At 42.4% G+C, this 19,050-nt stretch overlaps 1 protein-coding gene across 2 annotated transcripts in view; it reads right to left on the bottom strand.

Annotated features, from left to right (window-relative positions):
• LOC112233914 (collagen alpha-1(XXIV) chain-like) overlaps positions 1–19,050 on the bottom strand; it is a 260,500-nt gene that overhangs the window by 62,024 nt on the left and 179,426 nt on the right. For both annotated transcript variants that reach the window (XM_042322354.1, XM_042322355.1), the window contains exons 31-32: positions 16,250–16,294; positions 839–892 (exon numbers count right to left, since the gene is read on the bottom strand). In XM_042322354.1, the coding sequence (XP_042178288.1) occupies positions 839–892; positions 16,250–16,294 (99 nt within the window). The remainder of the gene's footprint in view (positions 1–838; positions 893–16,249; positions 16,295–19,050) is intronic.

Raw genomic sequence — 19,050 nt, forward strand, 5'->3', positions numbered from 1 at the left:
GTTTGTCTGTGTGTGTCTGTGTGCCTGTGTCTGTGTGTGTGTTTGTGTGCCTGTGTGTGTGTATGTGTATGTGTGCCTGTGTGCCTGTGTGTGTCTGTGTGTATGTGTCTGTGTGTGTCTGTGTGTATGTGTCTGTGTGTGCCTGTGTGTGTGTTTGTCTGTGTGTGTGTGTGTTTTATGTGCGTGTGTGTCTGCGTGCCTGAGTGTGTGTTTGTCAGCATCAAAGCTGGAATCATTAGTCACACTCACATCCCATCAGCCACATGAAATCACACTGCTCTTTACAGCTTGCGTTTTACAGAGCCCTGGAACATCTGATTCAGGGTGCAGGAGTAATACCAGAGCTGATTAAATTAATAGAAATAAAAACATAAAAGGATGGCTGCCTTTACACAGGCAGCCCAATTCTAATACTTTTTTCACTAATTGGTCTTTTAACCAATTAGAAGAAAAAATATCAGAATTGGGCTGCCTGTCCCCAACAAAGTCCAAATGCCTCAGGAGGAAGAGAGGCTTAATCGTTTTAATGTTTAATGTTCACCTCACAGGGATAGTCTGTTTGACATTCATATACCACAGAACAGCCACAGCCACAGTGGCTGTGTTTACACAAACACAGCCAAAGTGTCATAGCTAAGACCCAGAGTTTTCCCTATCAGGTTGTGTGGTTAGGTCGGAAAACTCCTGGCCCTCATCACGCTAAGAGAGGTCATGAGATGTATTCCTTTTAGGGAGTTTTCTACTGTGTTGCTGCTTACACTTTTGGGGTCTAGGCAGGGTTCCTGTAAAGAACTTTATGACAACTGTTTGATTGATTGATTGGTTGGTCAATACTCACTGGTTCACCATGGGCACCCCTCTCTCCTGTGCTGCCAGGGATCCCAGCTTTCCCCTGAGAGAGAGACAGAGGTCAAAGTTCACCAACATACTATTACAGGCTGAACTTAACCAGATACAGAGCCTACAAGAGACACTATCAATGGATCTGATTGGTCTGGAAAAACAAACATAAAAAACAGTAAGTCATGCAAAAAATAAAGTGGACATCTAATATTCCAGGAACGGAAAAATTCCCTTTGAGAAGTTTGGAAGGGACAAGCCTGTGAACTTGACCCTTGAACTTGATCCATAGCATCCTGAACACAAACACTGAGGAAGCAGTTTCTGTTACAACTGGGGAAGGAAGCTATTGAATGTGGTGTAACAAGCATATCAAATGTTCATCAAAGGTATCACATCTGATCTGAAATACTTGGTTGCTTTATAAATCTAGGATCAGTGTGATATTCTATGCACATCTGTTGTCCATCATGACTAACCCAGGCTCTGTTACACAGGAGACACAACATACACAACCTTTAGCCATCTCAAAAGGTCTTTGTCCCAGCAATGTTAGTCACATCGTTCACATGAAGTTCTGAACATACTAAAGTGCAAAGTCATGATGTCAAAGTTAGGACTATGTCCTAAAGGTCCAGTGCAGTCCAAACTCAGTTTCTCATGTGCTCTGTATCATACTGTACAACCACTTATCAAACTAACACTGTACAAGTCTGAAAACATTTCATCAGTGTTATTTCCTGCTGGTTGAAATTCAAATCTACACAGGACCTTCTAATCAGAATGTTTGGCATTGGTGGAGTTCAGCCTGCCTGTTGACATCACCAGGCATCAATTAAGTTAATAGACTGATAACAAAGTGAGTTCCAAACCTCTCTTCCAATAACAGCAACTTTTAAGGTGCCCTCCTCCTCCCTACTCAGACGACTCAGTGATGAATAAATAAATACATGTCCATTGGAATGGAGGCAGAGTAAAGGCTGTTTAGGGGGTGGGGGAATGACCACTGTGGCCCTATCCAATCTCAGCCTCCAGTATTTATGCTGCAGTAGTTTATGTGTCGGGGGGCTAGGGTCAGTCTGTTATATCTAGAGTATTTCTCCTGTCTTGTCCGGTGTCCTGTGTGAATTTAAGTATGCTCTCTCTGATGTTCTCTTTCTCTCTTTCTTTCTCTCCCTCGGAGGACCTGAGCCCTAGGACCATGCCTCAGGACTACCTGGCATGATGACTCCTTTCTGTCCCCAGTCCACCTGGCCGTGCTGCTGCTCCAGTTTCAGCTGTTTTGCCTGCGGCTATGGAACCCTGACCTGTTCACCGGACGTGCTACCTGTCCCAGACCTGCTGACCTATCGCACCCTCGACAACTACTGTGATTATTATTATACGACCATGCTGGTCATTTATGAACATTTGAACATCTTGGCCATGTTCTGTTATAATCTCCACCCGGCACAGCCAGAAGAGGACTGGCCACCCCACATAGCCTGGTTCCTCTCTAGGTTTCTTCCTAGGTTTTAGCCTTTCTAGAGAGTTTTTCCTAGCCACCGTGCTTATACACCTGCATTGCTTGCTATTTGGGGTTTTAGGCTGGGTTTCTGTACAGTACTTTGAGATATCAGCAGATCTAAGAAGGGCTGTCCATAGGGGGAGTAGCAGGGGGAGTAGCAGGGGTGGGGTGGGGGTGTCCATAGGGGGAGTAGCAGGGGGAGTAGCAGGGAGGGGGGAGTAGGTAGCTGACTAGTGGTGGCTTTTCAACAGCCTGATGGTCTGAGCATAGAAACTATTGGCCAGTCTACCAGTTTGCCATGATACTCCTGTACTTGTACTGTAAGGGACCTTTAAGTGGTCTACTATTTACAACCCCTGTTGTAATAGTAAGTATACAGCAGGTCTCTCTAGCAGGGCTCTCAGGGCTCTAGCAGGGCTCTCCAGCAGGGCTCTCCATCCTTGTTCCTGGAGAGCTACCCTCCTGTAGGTTTCTCTTCAACCCTGTTCCTGGAGAGCTACCCTCCTGTAGGTTTTCTTCTTCAACCCTGTTCCTGGAGAGCTACCCTCCTGTAGGTTCTCTCTTCAACCCTGTTCCTGGAGAGCTACCCTCCTGTAGGTTTTCTCTTCAACCCTGTTCCTGGAGAGCTACCCTCCTGTAGGTTTTCTCTTCAACCCTGTTCCTGGAGAGCTACCCTCCTGTAGGCTACCCTCCTTTTCTCTTCAACCCTGTTCCTGGAGAGCCACCCTCCTGTAGGTTTTCTCTTCAACCCTGTTCCTGGAGAGCTACCCTCCTGTAGGTTCTCTTCAACCCTGTTCCTGGAGAGCTACCCTCCTGTAGGTTCTCTCTTCAACCGCTGTTGTTATGGTAAGTGTACAGCACTACCCTAGATCACATAACACAATGACCAACTGAAATCTGTCTGTACAGCACAGAGCAAACGGATGAAAAAGGAATGGAGGAAAGATGGATGGGACTGGTAATTCTCAGAACTCTTCTTACAAATGCCCTCAGAGAGAGAGAGGGCTGAAAACAGCAATAAATCATGAGTCCTTATAACACGGGAATACTTTTATTAAAACTGTAAATGAAAGCTCTGTGTGCACAAATGCTCCCATAATATGTCAGTGGGAACTGAACGGAACATCCAGGCTGAAATATGGTGGCGGTTAAGAAAGCCATTATTCAATGACACTATCATAAAGTGCATGCAGTCATTTAAGGATGATGATATGAAAGAGCAGATGACTTCAGAGCTTTGCTTAGTCACTCTATTCCTCAAAGATGTATTTTTCAACACTGAACACAAGATGGCGCTGTGGCTCTAGAGGTGCCTGGGGAGAAGATTGAGTTCCTCTACGCTGCCTGTCAGATCTTTGTTAGCTTTAATAGTTTCCTCACGGCAGTAAACATACTGTTAGTTACTGGAGTAAACATAATGCTAGTTACTGGAGTAAACATACTGTTAGTTACTGGAGTAAACATACTGTTAGTTACTGGAGTAAACATAATGCTAGTTACTGGAGTAAACATACTGTTAGTTACTGGAGTAAACATACTGTTAGTTACTGGAGTAAACATACTGTTAGTTACTGGAGTAAACATACTGTTAGTTACTGGAGTAAACATAATGCTAGTTACTGGAGTAAACATACTGTTAGTTACTGGAGTAAACATAATGCTAGTTACTGGAGTAAACATACTGTTAGTTACTGGAGTAAACATACTGTTAGTTATTGGAGTAAACATACTGTTAGTTACTGTTAGTTAAACATACTGTTAGTTACTGGAGTAAACATACTGTTAGTTACTGGAGTAAACATACTGCTAGTTACTGGAGTAAACATACTGTTAGTTATTGGAGTAAACATACTGCTAGTTACTGGAGTAAACATACTGTTAGTTACTGGAGTAAACATACTGTTAGTTACTGGAGTAAACATACTGTTAGTTACTGGAGTAAACATACTGTTAGTTACTGGAGTAAACATACTGTTAGTTACTGGAGTAAACATAATGCTAGTTACTGGAGTAAACATACTGTTAGTTACTGGAGTAAACATACTGTTAGTTACTGGAGTAAACATACTGTTAGTTATTGGAGTAAACATACTGTTAGTTATTGGAGTAAACATACTGCTAGTTACTGGAGTAAACATACTGTTAGTTACTGGAGTAAACATACTGTTAGTTACTGGAGTAAACATACTGTTAGTTACTGGAGTAAACATACTGTTAGTTACTGGAGTAAACATACTGTTAGTTATTGGAGTAAACATACTGTTAGTTATTGGAGTAAACATACTGTTAGTTACTGGAGTAAACATACTGTTAGTTATTGGAGTAAACATACTGTTAGTTACTGGAGTAAACATACTGTTAGTTACTGGAGTAAACATACTGTTAGTTACTGGAGTAAACATACTGTTAGTTATTGGAGTAAACATACTGTTAGTTATTGGAGTAAACATACTGTTAGTTACTGGAGTAAACATACTGTTAGTTATTGGAGTAAACATACTGTTAGTTACTGGAGTAAACATACTGTTAGTTACTGGAGTAAACATACTGTTAGTTACTGGAGTAAACATACTGCTAGTTACTGGAGTAAACATACTGTTAGTTACTGGAGTAAACATAATGCTAGTTACTGGAGTAAACATACTGTTAGTTACTGGAGTAAACATACTGTTAGTTACTGGAGTAAACATACTGTTAGTTACTGGAGTAAACATAATGCTAGTTACTGGAGTAAACATACTGTTAGTTACTGGAGTAAACATACTGTTAGTTACTGGAGTAAACATACTGTTAGTTATTGGAGTAAACATACTGTTAGTTACTGGAGTAAACATACTGTTAGTTACTGGAGTAAACATACTGTTAGTTACTGGAGTAAACATAATGCTAGTTACTGGAGTAAACATAATGCTAGTTACTGGAGTAAACATACTGTTAGTTACTGGAGTAAACATACTGTTAGTTACTGGAGTAAACATAATGCTAGTTACTGGAGTAAACATACTGTTAGTTACTGGAGTAAACATACTGCTAGTTACTGGAGTAAACATACTGCTAGTTACTGGAGTAAACATACTGTTAGTTACTGGAGTAAACATAATGCTAGTTACTGGAGTAAACATACTGTTAGTTATTGGAGTAAACATACTGTTAGTTACTGGAGTAAACATACTGTTAGTTACTGGAGTAAACATACTGTTAGTTACTGGAGTAAACATACTGCTAGTTACTGGAGTAAACATACTGTTAGTTACTGGAGTAAACATACTGTTAGTTACTGGAGTAAACATACTGTTAGTTACTGGAGTAAACATACTGCTAGTTACTGGAGTAAACATACTGTTAGTTACTGGAGTAAACATACTGTTAGTTACTGGAGTAAACATACTGTTAGTTACTGGAGTAAACATACTGTTAGTTACTGGAGTAAACATACTGTTAGTTACTGGAGTAAACATACTGCTAGTTACTGGAGTAAACATACTGTTAGTTACTGGAGTAAACATACTGTTAGTTACTGGAGTAAACATACTGTTAGTTATTGGAGTAAACATACTGTTAGTTACTGGAGTAAACATACTGCTAGTTACTGGAGTAAACATACTGCTAGTTACTGGAGTAAACATACTGTTAGTTACTGGAGTAAACATAATGCTAGTTACTGGAGTAAACATACTGTTAGTTATTGGAGTAAACATACTGTTAGTTACTGGAGTAAACATACTGTTAGTTACTGGAGTAAACATACTGTTAGTTATTGGAGTAAACATACTGTTAGTTACTGGAGTAAACATACTGTTAGTTACTGGAGTAAACATACTGTTAGTTACTGGAGTAAACATACTGTTAGTTACTGGAGTAAACATACTGTTAGTTACTGGAGTAAACATACTGTTAGTTATTGGAGTAAACATACTGTTAGTTACTGGAGTAAACATACTGTTAGTTACTGGAGTAAACATAATGCTAGTTACTGGAGTAAACATACTGTTAGTTACTGGAGTAAACATACTGTTAGTTATTGGAGTAAACATACTGTTAGTTATTGGAGTAAACATACTGTTAGTTATTGGAGTAAACATACTGTTAGTTACTGGAGTAAACATACTGTTAGTTATTGGAGTAAACATACTGTTAGTTATTGGAGTAAACATACTGTTAGTTACTGGAGTAAACATACTGTTAGTTATTGGAGTAAACATACTGTTAGTTATTGGAGTAAACATACTGTTAGTTATTGGAGTAAACATACTGTTAGTTACTGGAGTAAACATACTGTTAGTTATTGGAGTAAACATACTGTTAGTTATTGGAGTAAACATAGTGTTAGTTACTGGAGTAAACATACTGTTAGTTATTGGAGTAAACATACTGTTAGTTATTGGAGTAAACATACTGTTAGTTATTGGAGTAAACATACTGTTAGTTACTGGAGTAAACATACTGTTAGTTACTGGAGTAAACATACTGTTAGTTACTGGAGTAAACATACTGTTAGTTATTGGAGTAAACATACTGTTAGTTACTGGAGTAAACATACTGTTAGTTACTGGAGTAAACCTCACTCTAAAAGTCCAATCTGCAGCACCCAACTCTAAAAGCCCACTCTTCTATAGATCAATGTACAGTAGAGGTGTCTGATGGCGATTTCATGGTCTCACCATGTTATACAAGTTGGGAGTTCCAGCTGCATTATTGTGTGTTTTACTGCTCATGAGAAATTACCTGTTATAAACGATCCCTGAATGCTGATTGGCTGAGAGCTGTGGTATATCAGACAGTATACTACGGGTATGACAAAACACTTATTTCGACTGCTCTAATTACGTTGGCAGCTCGTTTAAAATAGCAATAAGGCACCTCAGGGGTTTGTGTTATATGACCAATATACCATGACTACGGCCTGTATCCAGGCACTCTGCGTTGCGTCGTTGCTAAGAAAAGCACTTAGCCATGGTATATTGGCCATATACCACACCCCCTCGGGCCTTATTGCTTAACTATAACACCGCAACAACACCCATTCATTCCCCCGAAACACACAAACTGACCTGTTTGAACATAGACCTTGCTCTATGCAAATGACGAATGATGGCATTTAAATGCTGAGCAGGACAGGTCGCTGCTAGTATGTGTGTGTTTGTGTGTCTGTGTGTGTGGGGGGGCATGTGTCACATCAGTTAATAACACATAGAAACAATGTTTGTCAAGTGTTACGCCAAGTCTGACTTAACAGGGCTGAAAATAGGTCATTTATCAAACCAAACAAGCAAGCCAAGCATCTGTGAATGGATCCAAGAGTCATTGAGCATGCATCAGGCTCTACCAGGCAATCTCTAGTTAGGGATCATCATGTCTGGCTAGCCACAGATACACAGAGATGCAGAGAGAAATGTTTGTACAGGGCTAACAGCAGCCAACACTATGAATTGTGTGCAGCTCACTTGATAATAATAAGCACTTTTGTCTGTATGTTTCTTTAATCACATTTCCCGTCAGTAGGGAATCATTTGATCCTTCAGTGGTTATATCACAACACTGCAATCCATCATTAACTAAGTAGAAAAGCAGATATGTCCCCCGTAGTGAAGACTTACAACATTGAAAACATCCCAGTCTCAGTTTTACGCCGCCAGGAACACATGGGGATAGAAGCACACACCAGCCACAAGGTCATGGTACTATGGAACAGGCCATTGACACATCCAGACCCGGGCTTTTGTGGCTATAGCCCCGAATGATTTTGTCCCAGCCCTGAGTCTTTTTCCCTGCTGGGATGGTGTAAAACAAGCTAGGCTACACTGCAATGAATACTCCAAACATGGGCCCTGGCCTGCCTTTTCAGTGCTGCCTAAAACCAGCATTTCTGTGTACGGTGGCACTTTAGGAGGTGGAGTCAAAGTGCTACATTTTTAATTCGGAAAATGATATTCCACCGTATGCGGGCAACTGTTCATTCTCCGAGGGGGAGAACACAAAGATGAGAAGGAGAATCAAGGTAAACTTTGTTAGCTTGCTATTACTATAGCACATTTAGTTAGCCCATGATGATGTTATTCAGAGTTATTCACCTCACAGTAAGCCAGATTCGACTAACTTACATTTCAACATATTGACTCAAAAGCTGCACTGACAGATAATGTTAAGCTAACTAACTAACTAACTAACGTGAGGGACTACTCAGTCTAGCTAGCAGATTTCATGAGCAGGGTTTTGACAGTATAGTTACTGATTAGCTATCTGGACACTGAATGAAACTGCTGGAGCTATGTTCACCACCCGACAAAGTATCACTAACTAACCAATTACTGTCTAATGAAGTATTGTCCAAATATGCAAAACATTGCTAATAAAGATAGCTAGCTAACTTAAGGCTAACATGATGTTAGCTACTTTTGGTAACGTCAGCTCAATTAGCCACAGTTGAAGTCGGAAGGTTACATTCACCTTAGCCAAACACATTTAAACTCAGTTTTTCACAATTCCTGACATTTAATCCTAGTAAAAATTCCCTGTCATAGGTCAGTTAGGATCACCACTTTATTTTAAGATTGTGAAATGTCAGAATAATAGTAGAGAGAATTATTTATTTCAGATTTTATTTAATTCATCACATTCCCAGTGGGTCAGAAGTTAACATACACTCAATTAGTATTTGGTAGCATTGCCTTTCAATTGTTTAACTTGGGTCAAGCATTTCGTGTAGCCTTCCACAAGCTTTCCACAATAAATTGGGTGAATTTGGGCCCATTCCTCTTGACAGAGCTGGTGTAAGTGAGTCAGGGTTATAGGCCTCCTTGCACACACAAGCTTTTTCAGTTCTGCCCACAAATCTTCTATGGGATTTAGGTCAGGGCCTTGTGATGGCCACTCCAATACCTTGACTTTGTTGTCCTTAAGCCATTTTGCCACAACTTTGGAAGTATGCTTGGGGTCATTGTCCATTTGGAAGACCCATTTGCAACCAAGCTTTAACTTCCTGACCGATGCCTTGAGATGTTGCTTCAATATATCCACATAATTTTCCGCCCTCATGATGCCATCTATTTTGTGAAGTGCACCAGTCCCTCCAGCAGCAAAGCACCCTCCACAACATGATGCTGCCACCCCCGTGCTTCACGGTTGGGATGGTGTTCTTTGGCTTGCAAGCCTCCCCCTTTTCCTCCAAACATAACGATGGTCATTATGGCCAAATAGTTCTATTTTGGTTTCATCAGACCAGAGGACAATCTTTGTCCCCATGTGCAGTTGCAAACCGTAGTTTGGCTTTTTTTTTATGGTGGTTTTGGAGCAGTGGCTTCTTCCTTGCTGAGTGGCCTTTCAGGTTATGTCGATATAGGACTCATTTGTACTGTGGATATAGATACTTTCGTACCTGTTTCCTCCAGCATCTTCACATGGTCCTTTGCTGTTGTTCTGGGATTGATTTGCACTTTTCGCACCAAAGTATGTTCACCTCTAGGAGACAGAGCGCATCTCTTTCCTGAGCTGTATGACGGCTACGTGGTCCCATGGTGTTTATAATTGCGTACTATTGTTAGTACAGATGAACAAGGTACCTTCAGGTGTTTGTAAATTTCTCCCAAAGATGAACCAGACTTGTGGAGTTCTACAATTTCTTTTCTGAGGTCTTGGCTGATTTATTTTGATTTTCTCATAAAGTCAAGCAAAGAGGCAAGGAGTTTGAAGGTTGGCCTTGAAATACATCCACAGGTAGACCTCCAATTGACTCAAATGATGTCAATTAGCCTATCAGAAACTTCTAAAGCAATTACATCATTTTCTGGAATTTTCCAAGCTGTTTAAAGGCACAGTTAACTTAGTGTATGTAAACTTCTGACCCACTGGAATTGTGATACAGTGAATTATAAGTGAAATAATCTGTCTGTAAACAATTGTTGGAAAAAATGCACAAAGTAGATGTCCTAACCGACTTGCCACAACTACATTTTTTTAACAAGACTTTTGTGGAGTGGTTGAAAACGAGTTTTAATGACTCCAACCTAAGCGTATGTAAACTTCCCACTTCAACTGTAGCTATCTGTTGAAAAACAAAGCTGGATAGCTGAGTATTTTTCCCCAATTTATAGAAGATCGACTTAAGGAATTGAAGATGCAGCTCAGTAAACACAGAGCAGGTTGTTGTATTTCCTGGAGTAAACGGATACATTGTGAGTGTGTGTGTGTGTGTGTTGGGTTGGCTGACAACGTCACGAAAACGATGTGCACGCTTCCAAAGGGCATAAATCAGCCTGCTGTGATTCTGGATGGCAAGATTGCTAGCAAGAATGACACTGCCATGTGGGGAATAATTTGTGGATTAGTTCAGCATGTTTCATCAAGTTATTGATACCATGTCTTGTTTTGAGGTGTTTTGACTGATTTCATGACAATGCCAATACGGCAAACATTGGCTGGCTAGCTAACCAATAACTACAACAATGTTTTTGAAACAACAAGTGGTCATTGTGCAAATGTATTTCTTTTCAATAAACATTGCATGTTAACAATTTCAGCCAACCTCATCTGTTTTGCCCCATGGCTGCATGTATTTGGATTTGGTTGCTAAAGCAACAGAGAGAACACAGGTATTGTGGTTTGTGAAGGGTAAGACATTTGAATGTCAATCAGGTTTAAGATTGAGTGAAAAAAATTCAGGTAAACATTATTTGCCTGTTGGTCATGTGTGTGTGTGTGTGTGTGTGTGTGTGTGTGTGTGTGTGTGTGTGTGTGTGTGTGTGTGTGCATATGTTGCTTCTCTGAGTGTTTGTCTGTTCAGGATTCTCCATACTATGCCGTCTCTGTAATGATATAGGAGATCCAGGGAAGCAGAACTTCAGACAGCAAGGAAGAGAGGTTAGCAGACAGGACAGAGAGAACACAGAGAGAGGTTACCAGACAGGACAGAGAGAGGTTACCAGACAGGACAGAAAGAACACAGAGAAAGGTTACCAGACAGGACAGAGAGAACACAGAGAGAGGTTAGCAGACAGGACAGAGAGAACACAGAGAGTAGTTACCAGACAGGACAGAGAGAACACAGAGAGAGGTTAGCAGACAGGACAGAGAGAACACAGAGAGTAGTTACCAGACAGGACAGAGAGAACACAGAGAGAGGTTAGCAGACAGGACAGAGAGAACACAGAGAGAGGTTACCAGACAGGACAGAGAGAACACAGAGAGGGGTTACCAGACAGGACAGAGAGAACACAGAGAGGGGTTACCAGAAAGGACAGAGAGAACACAGAGAGAGGTTACCAGACAGGCCAGAGAGAACACAGAGAGAGGTTACCAGACAGGCCAGAGAGAACACAGAGAGAGGTTACCAGACAGGCCAGAGAGAACACAGAGAGAGGTTACCAGACAGGCCAGCGAGAACACAGAGAGAGGTTACCAGACAGGCCAGCGAGAACACAGAGAGAGGTTAGCAGACAGGACAGAGAGAACACAGAGAGAGGTTAGCAGACAGGACAGAGAGAACACAGAGAGAGGTTAGCAGACAGGACAGAAAGAACACAGAGAGGGGTTACCAGACAGGACAGAGAGAACACAGAGAGGGGTTACCAGAAAGGACAGAGAGAACACAGAGAGAGGTTAGCAGACAGGACAGAGAGAACACAGAGAGAGGTTAGCAGACAGGACAGAGAGCACACAGAGAGAGGTTAGCAGACAGGACAGACAGAACACAGAGAGATGTTACCAGACAGGACAGAGAGAACACAGAGAGAGTTTAGCAGACAGGACAGAGAGAACACAGAGAGAGGTTAGCAGACAGGACAGAGAGAACACATAGAGAGTTTAGCAGACAGGGCAGAGAGAACACAGAGAGAGGTTAGCAGACAGGACAGAGAGAACACAGAGAGAGGTTAGCAGACAGGACAGAGAGAACACAGAGAGAGGTTACCAGACAGGACAGAGAGAACACAGAGAGAGTTTAGCAGACAGGACAGAGAGAACACAGAGAGAGGTTACCGGACAGGACAGAGAGAACACAGAGAGAGGTTAGCAGACAGGACAGAGAGAACACAGAGAGAGGTTACCAGACAGGACAGAGAGAACACAGAGAGAGGTTAGCAGACAGGACAGGGAGGACACAGAGAGAGGTTAGCAGACAGGACAGAGAGAACACAGAGAGAGGTTACCAGACAGGACAGGGAGGACACAGAGAGAGGTTACCGGACAGGACAGAGAGAACACAGAGAGAGGTTAGCAGACAGGACAGAGAGAACACAGAGAGAGGTTACCAGACAGGACAGAGAGAACACAGAGGTTACCAGACAGGACAGAGAGAACATAGAGAGGGGAGGCTCACACAAGACAAACATGGCATATTCCTCTCAAGCCAGAGAAGGTAGTCCTTGCTAAACATTACCTTTCAAAAAAAGAAAGATGCCACTTTTGACATGTCCTGTGTGTATAAATTGTTAGACCCTGATATGTTCCCATCACTGAAGGCAATCATACAGGCCGCGCTGACCATCCCAGTTAGCATTTGTGAGACATCTTTCTGTGCATTAATTAAGACATCAACATACCTGGCTTAGGAACCCAATGACCCAAGATAGAATGCGTCATGACAATTGACAAAGATATACATACTAACACGCTTGGGAAAGAGTGAAGTCATAGACAGGTTTGCACCTACAGTTTAATCTTGAATAATTTCTCATCTTTATGGACTAACATCCTAGTACTGTATAATATATCTGACAAACATTGTGAATCTTTATTTGGAGAAAGGACTGTATGCTGGTACATGTGTGGAAAATGGTGAAGTGTTGTTACTACAGGGCTGTTGGACGGGGTGTATTTGTTTCTGTGTAATTAATTAGAAATATTGTCCTGTAGGTAATTGACCTTGGAATCTGCAATTTATTACCACAAATATTATAAAATCATGATTTTCAAACGTGTTTGGTGCCTGCGTTTTTACACACTATCTGCAAAAGTTGTGTCGTTTATGCAGTTCCAACATAATCCAAAGGATGGCAGCCTAAAATCCCAATCCTGCTATATTGCACGTAATTAGAATGTGCGAGTAGCATGACTAGCTCATATTAGTTAGCAGTAACCATCATCAACAGTGACCATCATCAACATGAGGCTTTTTTTTGTTGCCAATCAATTTTGGACATGGTTTCTGAAAACATTGCAATAAAATTACAAATACTTTTCCCAACAATTTATTTTCATGGAAAATTACGATATAGTTATGCACTTCATTTGCACATGATAATAGATTTAAAAAATATATTATTGACACCATATTCCATGGGTTTACTAACCACAATCCATTGAACTAATGTTAAGAAGTGTTAATAATTTGGCATCAAGAGGGAACAGCGCATGGAAGAAAGCAGTGAGATATGCAACAAAGCATTATGTTTCTGCTAAATGTTCACTGCTAGCTTGTGAGGAGCTTCACTTCAGTACTCTACTAAATGGAGGTAAAACTAAGTATATGTTGTTCTCGAGCGCATTAAAAATAACTCTGATGATTTAAGATATGTGCCTGCACACACACACACACACACACACACACACACACACACACACACACACACACACACACACACACACACACACACACACACACACACACACACACACACACACACACACACACACGTGTACACACACACACACACACACACACACACACACACACACACACACACACGTGTACACACACACACACACACACACACACACACACACACACGTGTACACACACACACACACACACACACACACGTGTACACACACACACACACACACACACACACACACACACACACACACACACACACACACGTGTACACACACACACACACACACACACACACACACACACACACACACACACACACACACACACACACACACACACACACACACACACACACACACACACACACACAACACAGGCACACTTCATATCAATCTAGGTTATTTTAATGGATGAAATTAGTATTTTATACACCACCTTTAATCAGGGCCTATATTACAGGTAGAAAGCTGTGGTGGAAATCATTTTAATCAGGGCCTATATTACAGGTAGAAAGCTGTGGTGGAAATGATTGTAATGGGACCTACAGTATATTACAGGTAGAAAGAAGTGGTGGAAATTATTTATAGGGCCAGGATTATTTTACAGGTAGAAAGCTGTGGTGGAAAGGATTTTAATGGGGGCATATATTACAGGTAGAAAGCTGTGGTGGAAAGGATTTTAATGGGGGACTATATTACAGGTAGAAAGCAGTGGTGGAAAGGATTTTAATGGGGGCATATATTACAGGTAGAAAGCAGTGGTGGAAAGGATTTTAATGGGGGCATATATTACAGGTAGAAAGCAGTGGTGGAAAGGATTTTAATGGGGGCATATATTACAGGTAGAAAGCAGTGGTGGAAAGGATTTTAATGGGGGCATATATTACAGGTAGAAAGCAGTGGTGGAAAGGATTTTAATGGGGGCATATATTACAGGTAGAAAGCAGTGGTGGAAAGGATTTTAATGGGGGCATATATTACAGATAGAAAGCAGTGGTGGAAAGGATTTTAATGGGGGCATATATTACAGGTAGAAAGCAGTGGTGGAAAGGATTTTAATGGGGGCATATATTACAGGTAGAAAGCAGTGGTGGAAAGGATTTTAATGGGGGCATATATTACAGGTAGAAAGCTGTGGTGGAAAGGATTTTAATGGGGGCATATATTACAGGTAGAAAGCAGTGGTGGAAAGGATTTTAATGGGGGCATATATTACAGATAGAAAGCAGTGGTGGAAAGGATTTTAATGGGGGCATATATTACAGATAGAAAGCAGTGGTGGAAAGGATTTTAATGGGGGCATATATTACAGATAGAAAGCTGTGGTGGAAAGGATTTTAATGGGGGCATATATTACAGATAGAAAGCAGTGGTGGAAAGGATTTTAATGGGGGCATATATTACAGATAGAAAGCTGTGGTGGAAAGGATTTTAATGGGGGCATATATTACAGGTAGAAAGCTGTGGTGGAAAGGATTTTAATGGGGGCATATATTACAGATAGAAAGCTGTGGTGGAAAGGATTTTAATGGGGGCATATATTACAGGTAGAAAGCTGTGGTGGAAAGGATTTTAATGGGGGCATATATTACAGATAGAAAGCTGTGGTGGAAAGGATTTTAATGGGGGCATATATTACAGGTAGAAAGCTGTGGTGGAAAGGATTTTAATGGGGGCATATATTACAGGTAGAAAGCTGTGGTGGAAAGGATTTTAATGGGGGCATATATTACAGATAGAAAGCAGTGGTGGAAAGGATTTTAATGGGGGCATATATTACAGATAGAAAGCAGTGGTGGAAAGGATTTTAATGGGGGCATATATTACAGATAGAAAGCAGTGGTGGAAATTATTTTAATGGGGGACTATATTTCAGGTAGAAAGCAGTGGTGGAAAGGATTTTAATGGGGGCATATATTACAGATAGAAAGCAGTGGTGGAAATTATTTTAATGGGGGACTATATTTCAGGTAGAAAGCAGTGGTGGAAGTTCTTTATAGGGCTGGGACTGTATTACAGGTAGAAATCTGTGGTGGAAATAATTTATAGGGCAAGGATAATTTTACAGGTAGAAAGCTGTGGTGGAAATAATTTTAATTAGGGGCATATATTACAGGTAGAAATGTGGTGGAAATAATTGTAATGGGGGCCTATATAACAGGTAGAAAACTGTGGTCGAAATTCTTTATGGGGCGGGACTTTTAATACATAGTCCCATGTAGCTCTGGTGTTGGCCTCTTTACCTCATGTCAATCAAACCTGTCAATCAAACATGTCAACCAAACCTGTCAATCACCGCTGTCAAAGTAATGGAGATACAGTGTGTAGGTGAATGTAATGCAAGGTACTCACGGGTTTCCCTGGTAGGCCTCTCTCCCCTGGACCGCCAGCTTTACCCTGCAAGAGGAAAGGCATGTAATAGATGGTTGAGTCACGACAATTCAGGGGTGGGAAACTCCAGTCCTCGGGGGCCTGATTGGTGTCACAATGTGCGCCGGTACTTCCGGCGCCGACAGAGATGGCCGCCTCGCTTCGCGTTCCTAGGAAACTATGCAGTTTTTTGTTTTTTTACGTGTTATTTCTTACACTAGTACCCCAGGTCATCTTAGGTTTCTTTACATACAGCCGAGAAGAACTACTGAATATAAGATCAGCGTCAACTCACCATCAGTACGACCAAGAATATGTTTTTCGCGACGCGGATCCTGTGTTCTGCCTTACAACCAGTGTAACCGAGTGGATCACATGCAGCGACCAAAAAAAAAACAACTCAGAAAAAGAGGGAAACGAAGCGGTCTTCTGGTCAGACTCCGGAGACGGGCACATCGTGCACCACTCCCTAGCATTCTTCTTGCCAATGTCCGGTCTCTTGACAACAAGGTTGATGAAATCCGAGCAAGGGTAGCATTCCAGAGGGACATCAGAGACTAACGTTCTTTGCTTCACGGAAACATGGCTCACTGGAGAGACGCAATCCGAAGCGGTGCAGCCAGCGGGTTTCTCCACGCATCGCGCCGACAGAAACAAACATCTTTCTGGTAAGAAGACGGGGGGGGCGTATGTCTTATGGCCAACGTGACATGGTGTGATGAAAGAAACATACAGGAACTCAAATCCTTCTGTTCACCTGATTTAGAATTCCTCACAATCAAATGTAGACCGCATTATCTACCAAGAGAATTCTCGTCGATTATAATCACAGCCGTATATATCCCCCAAGCAGACACATCGATGGCTCTGAACGAACTTTATTTAACTCTCTGCAAACTGGAAACGATTTATCCGGAGGCTGCATTCATTGTAGCTGGGGATTTTAACAAGGCTAATCTGAAAACAAGACTCCCTAAATTTTATCAGCATATCGATTGCGCAACCAGGGGTGGAAAGACCCTGGATCATTGTTACTCTAACTTCCGCGACGCATATAAGGCCCTGCCCCGCCCCCTTTCGGAAAAGCTGACCACGACTCCATTTTGTTGATCCCTGCCTACAGACAGAAACTAAAACAAGAAGCTCCCACGCTGAGGTCTGTCCAACGCTGGTCCGACCAAGCTGACTCCACACTCCAAGACTGCTTCCATCACGTGGACTGGGAGATGTTTCGTATTGCGTCAGACAACAACATTGACGAATACGCTGATACGGTGTGCGAGTTCATTAGAACGTGCGTTGAAGATGTCGTTCCCATAGCAACGATTAAAACATTCCCTAACCAGAAACCGTGGATTGATGGCAGCATTCGTGTGAAACTGAAGGCACGAACCACTGCTTTTAATCAGGGCAAGGTGTCTGGTAACATGACTGAATACAAACAGTGCAGCTATTCCCTCCGCAAGGCTATCAAACAAGCTAAGCGCCAGTACAGAGACAAAGTAGAATCTCAATTCAACGGCTCAGACACAAGAGGTATGTGGCAGGGTCTACAGTCAATCACGGACTACAGGAAGAAACCCAGCCCAGTCACGGACCAGGATGTCTTGCTCCCAGGCAGACTAAATAACTTTTTGCCCGCTTTGAGGACAATACAGTGCCACTGACACGGCCTGCAACGGAAACATGCGGTCTCTCCTTCACTGCAGCCGAAGTGAGTAAGACATTTAAACGTGTTAACCCTCGCAAGGCTGCAGGCCCAGACGGCATCCCCAGCCGCGCCCTCAGAGCATGCGCAGACCAGCTGGCCGGTGTGTTTACGGACATATTCAATCAATCCCTATACCAGTCTGCTGTTCCCACATGCTTCAAGAGGGCCACCATTGTTCCTGTTCCCAAGAAAGCTAAGGTAACTGAGCTAAACGACTACCGCCCGTAGCATTCACATCCGTCATCATGAAGTGCTTTGAGAGACTAGTCAAGGACCATATCACCTCCACCCTACCTGACACCCTTGACCCACTCCAATTTGCTTACCGCCCAAATAGGTCCACAGACGATGCAATCTCAACCACACTGCACACTGCCCTAACCCATCTGGACAAGAGGAATACCTATGTGAGAATGCTGTTCATCGACTACAGCTCGGCATTCAACACCATAGTACCCTCCAAGCTCGTCATCAAGCTCGAGACCCTGGGTCTCGACCCCGCCCTGTGCAACTGGGTACTGGACTTCCTGACGGGCCGCCCCAGGTGGTGAGGGTAGGCAACAACATCTCCTCCCCGCTGATCCTCAACACTGGGGCCCCACAAGGGTGCGTTCTGAGCCCTCTCCTGTACTCCCTGTTCACCCACGACTGCGTGGCCATGCACGCCTCCAACTCAATCATCAAGTTTGCGGACGACACAACAGTGGTAGGCTTGATCACCAACAACGACGAGACGGCCTACAGGGGGAGGTGAGGGCCCTCGGAGTGTGGTGTCAGGAAAATAACCTCACACTCAACGTCAACAAAACTAAGGAGATGATTGTGGACTTCAGGAAACAGCAGAGGGAACACCCCCATCCACATCGATGGAACAGTAGTGGAGAGGGTAGCAAGTTTTAAGTTCCTCGGCATACACATCACAGACAAACTGAATTGGTCCACTCACACAGACAGCATCGTGAGGAAGGCGCAGCAGCGCCTCTTCAACCTCAGGAGGCTGAAGAAATTCGGCTTGTCACCAAAAGCACTCACAAACTTCTACAGATGCACAATCGAGAGCATCCTGGCGGGC

This window comes from Oncorhynchus tshawytscha, linkage group LG05 (assembly GCF_018296145.1).
Source record: "Oncorhynchus tshawytscha isolate Ot180627B linkage group LG05, Otsh_v2.0, whole genome shotgun sequence".
In the NCBI taxonomy this organism is placed as follows: domain Eukaryota; kingdom Metazoa; phylum Chordata; class Actinopteri; order Salmoniformes; family Salmonidae; genus Oncorhynchus; species Oncorhynchus tshawytscha.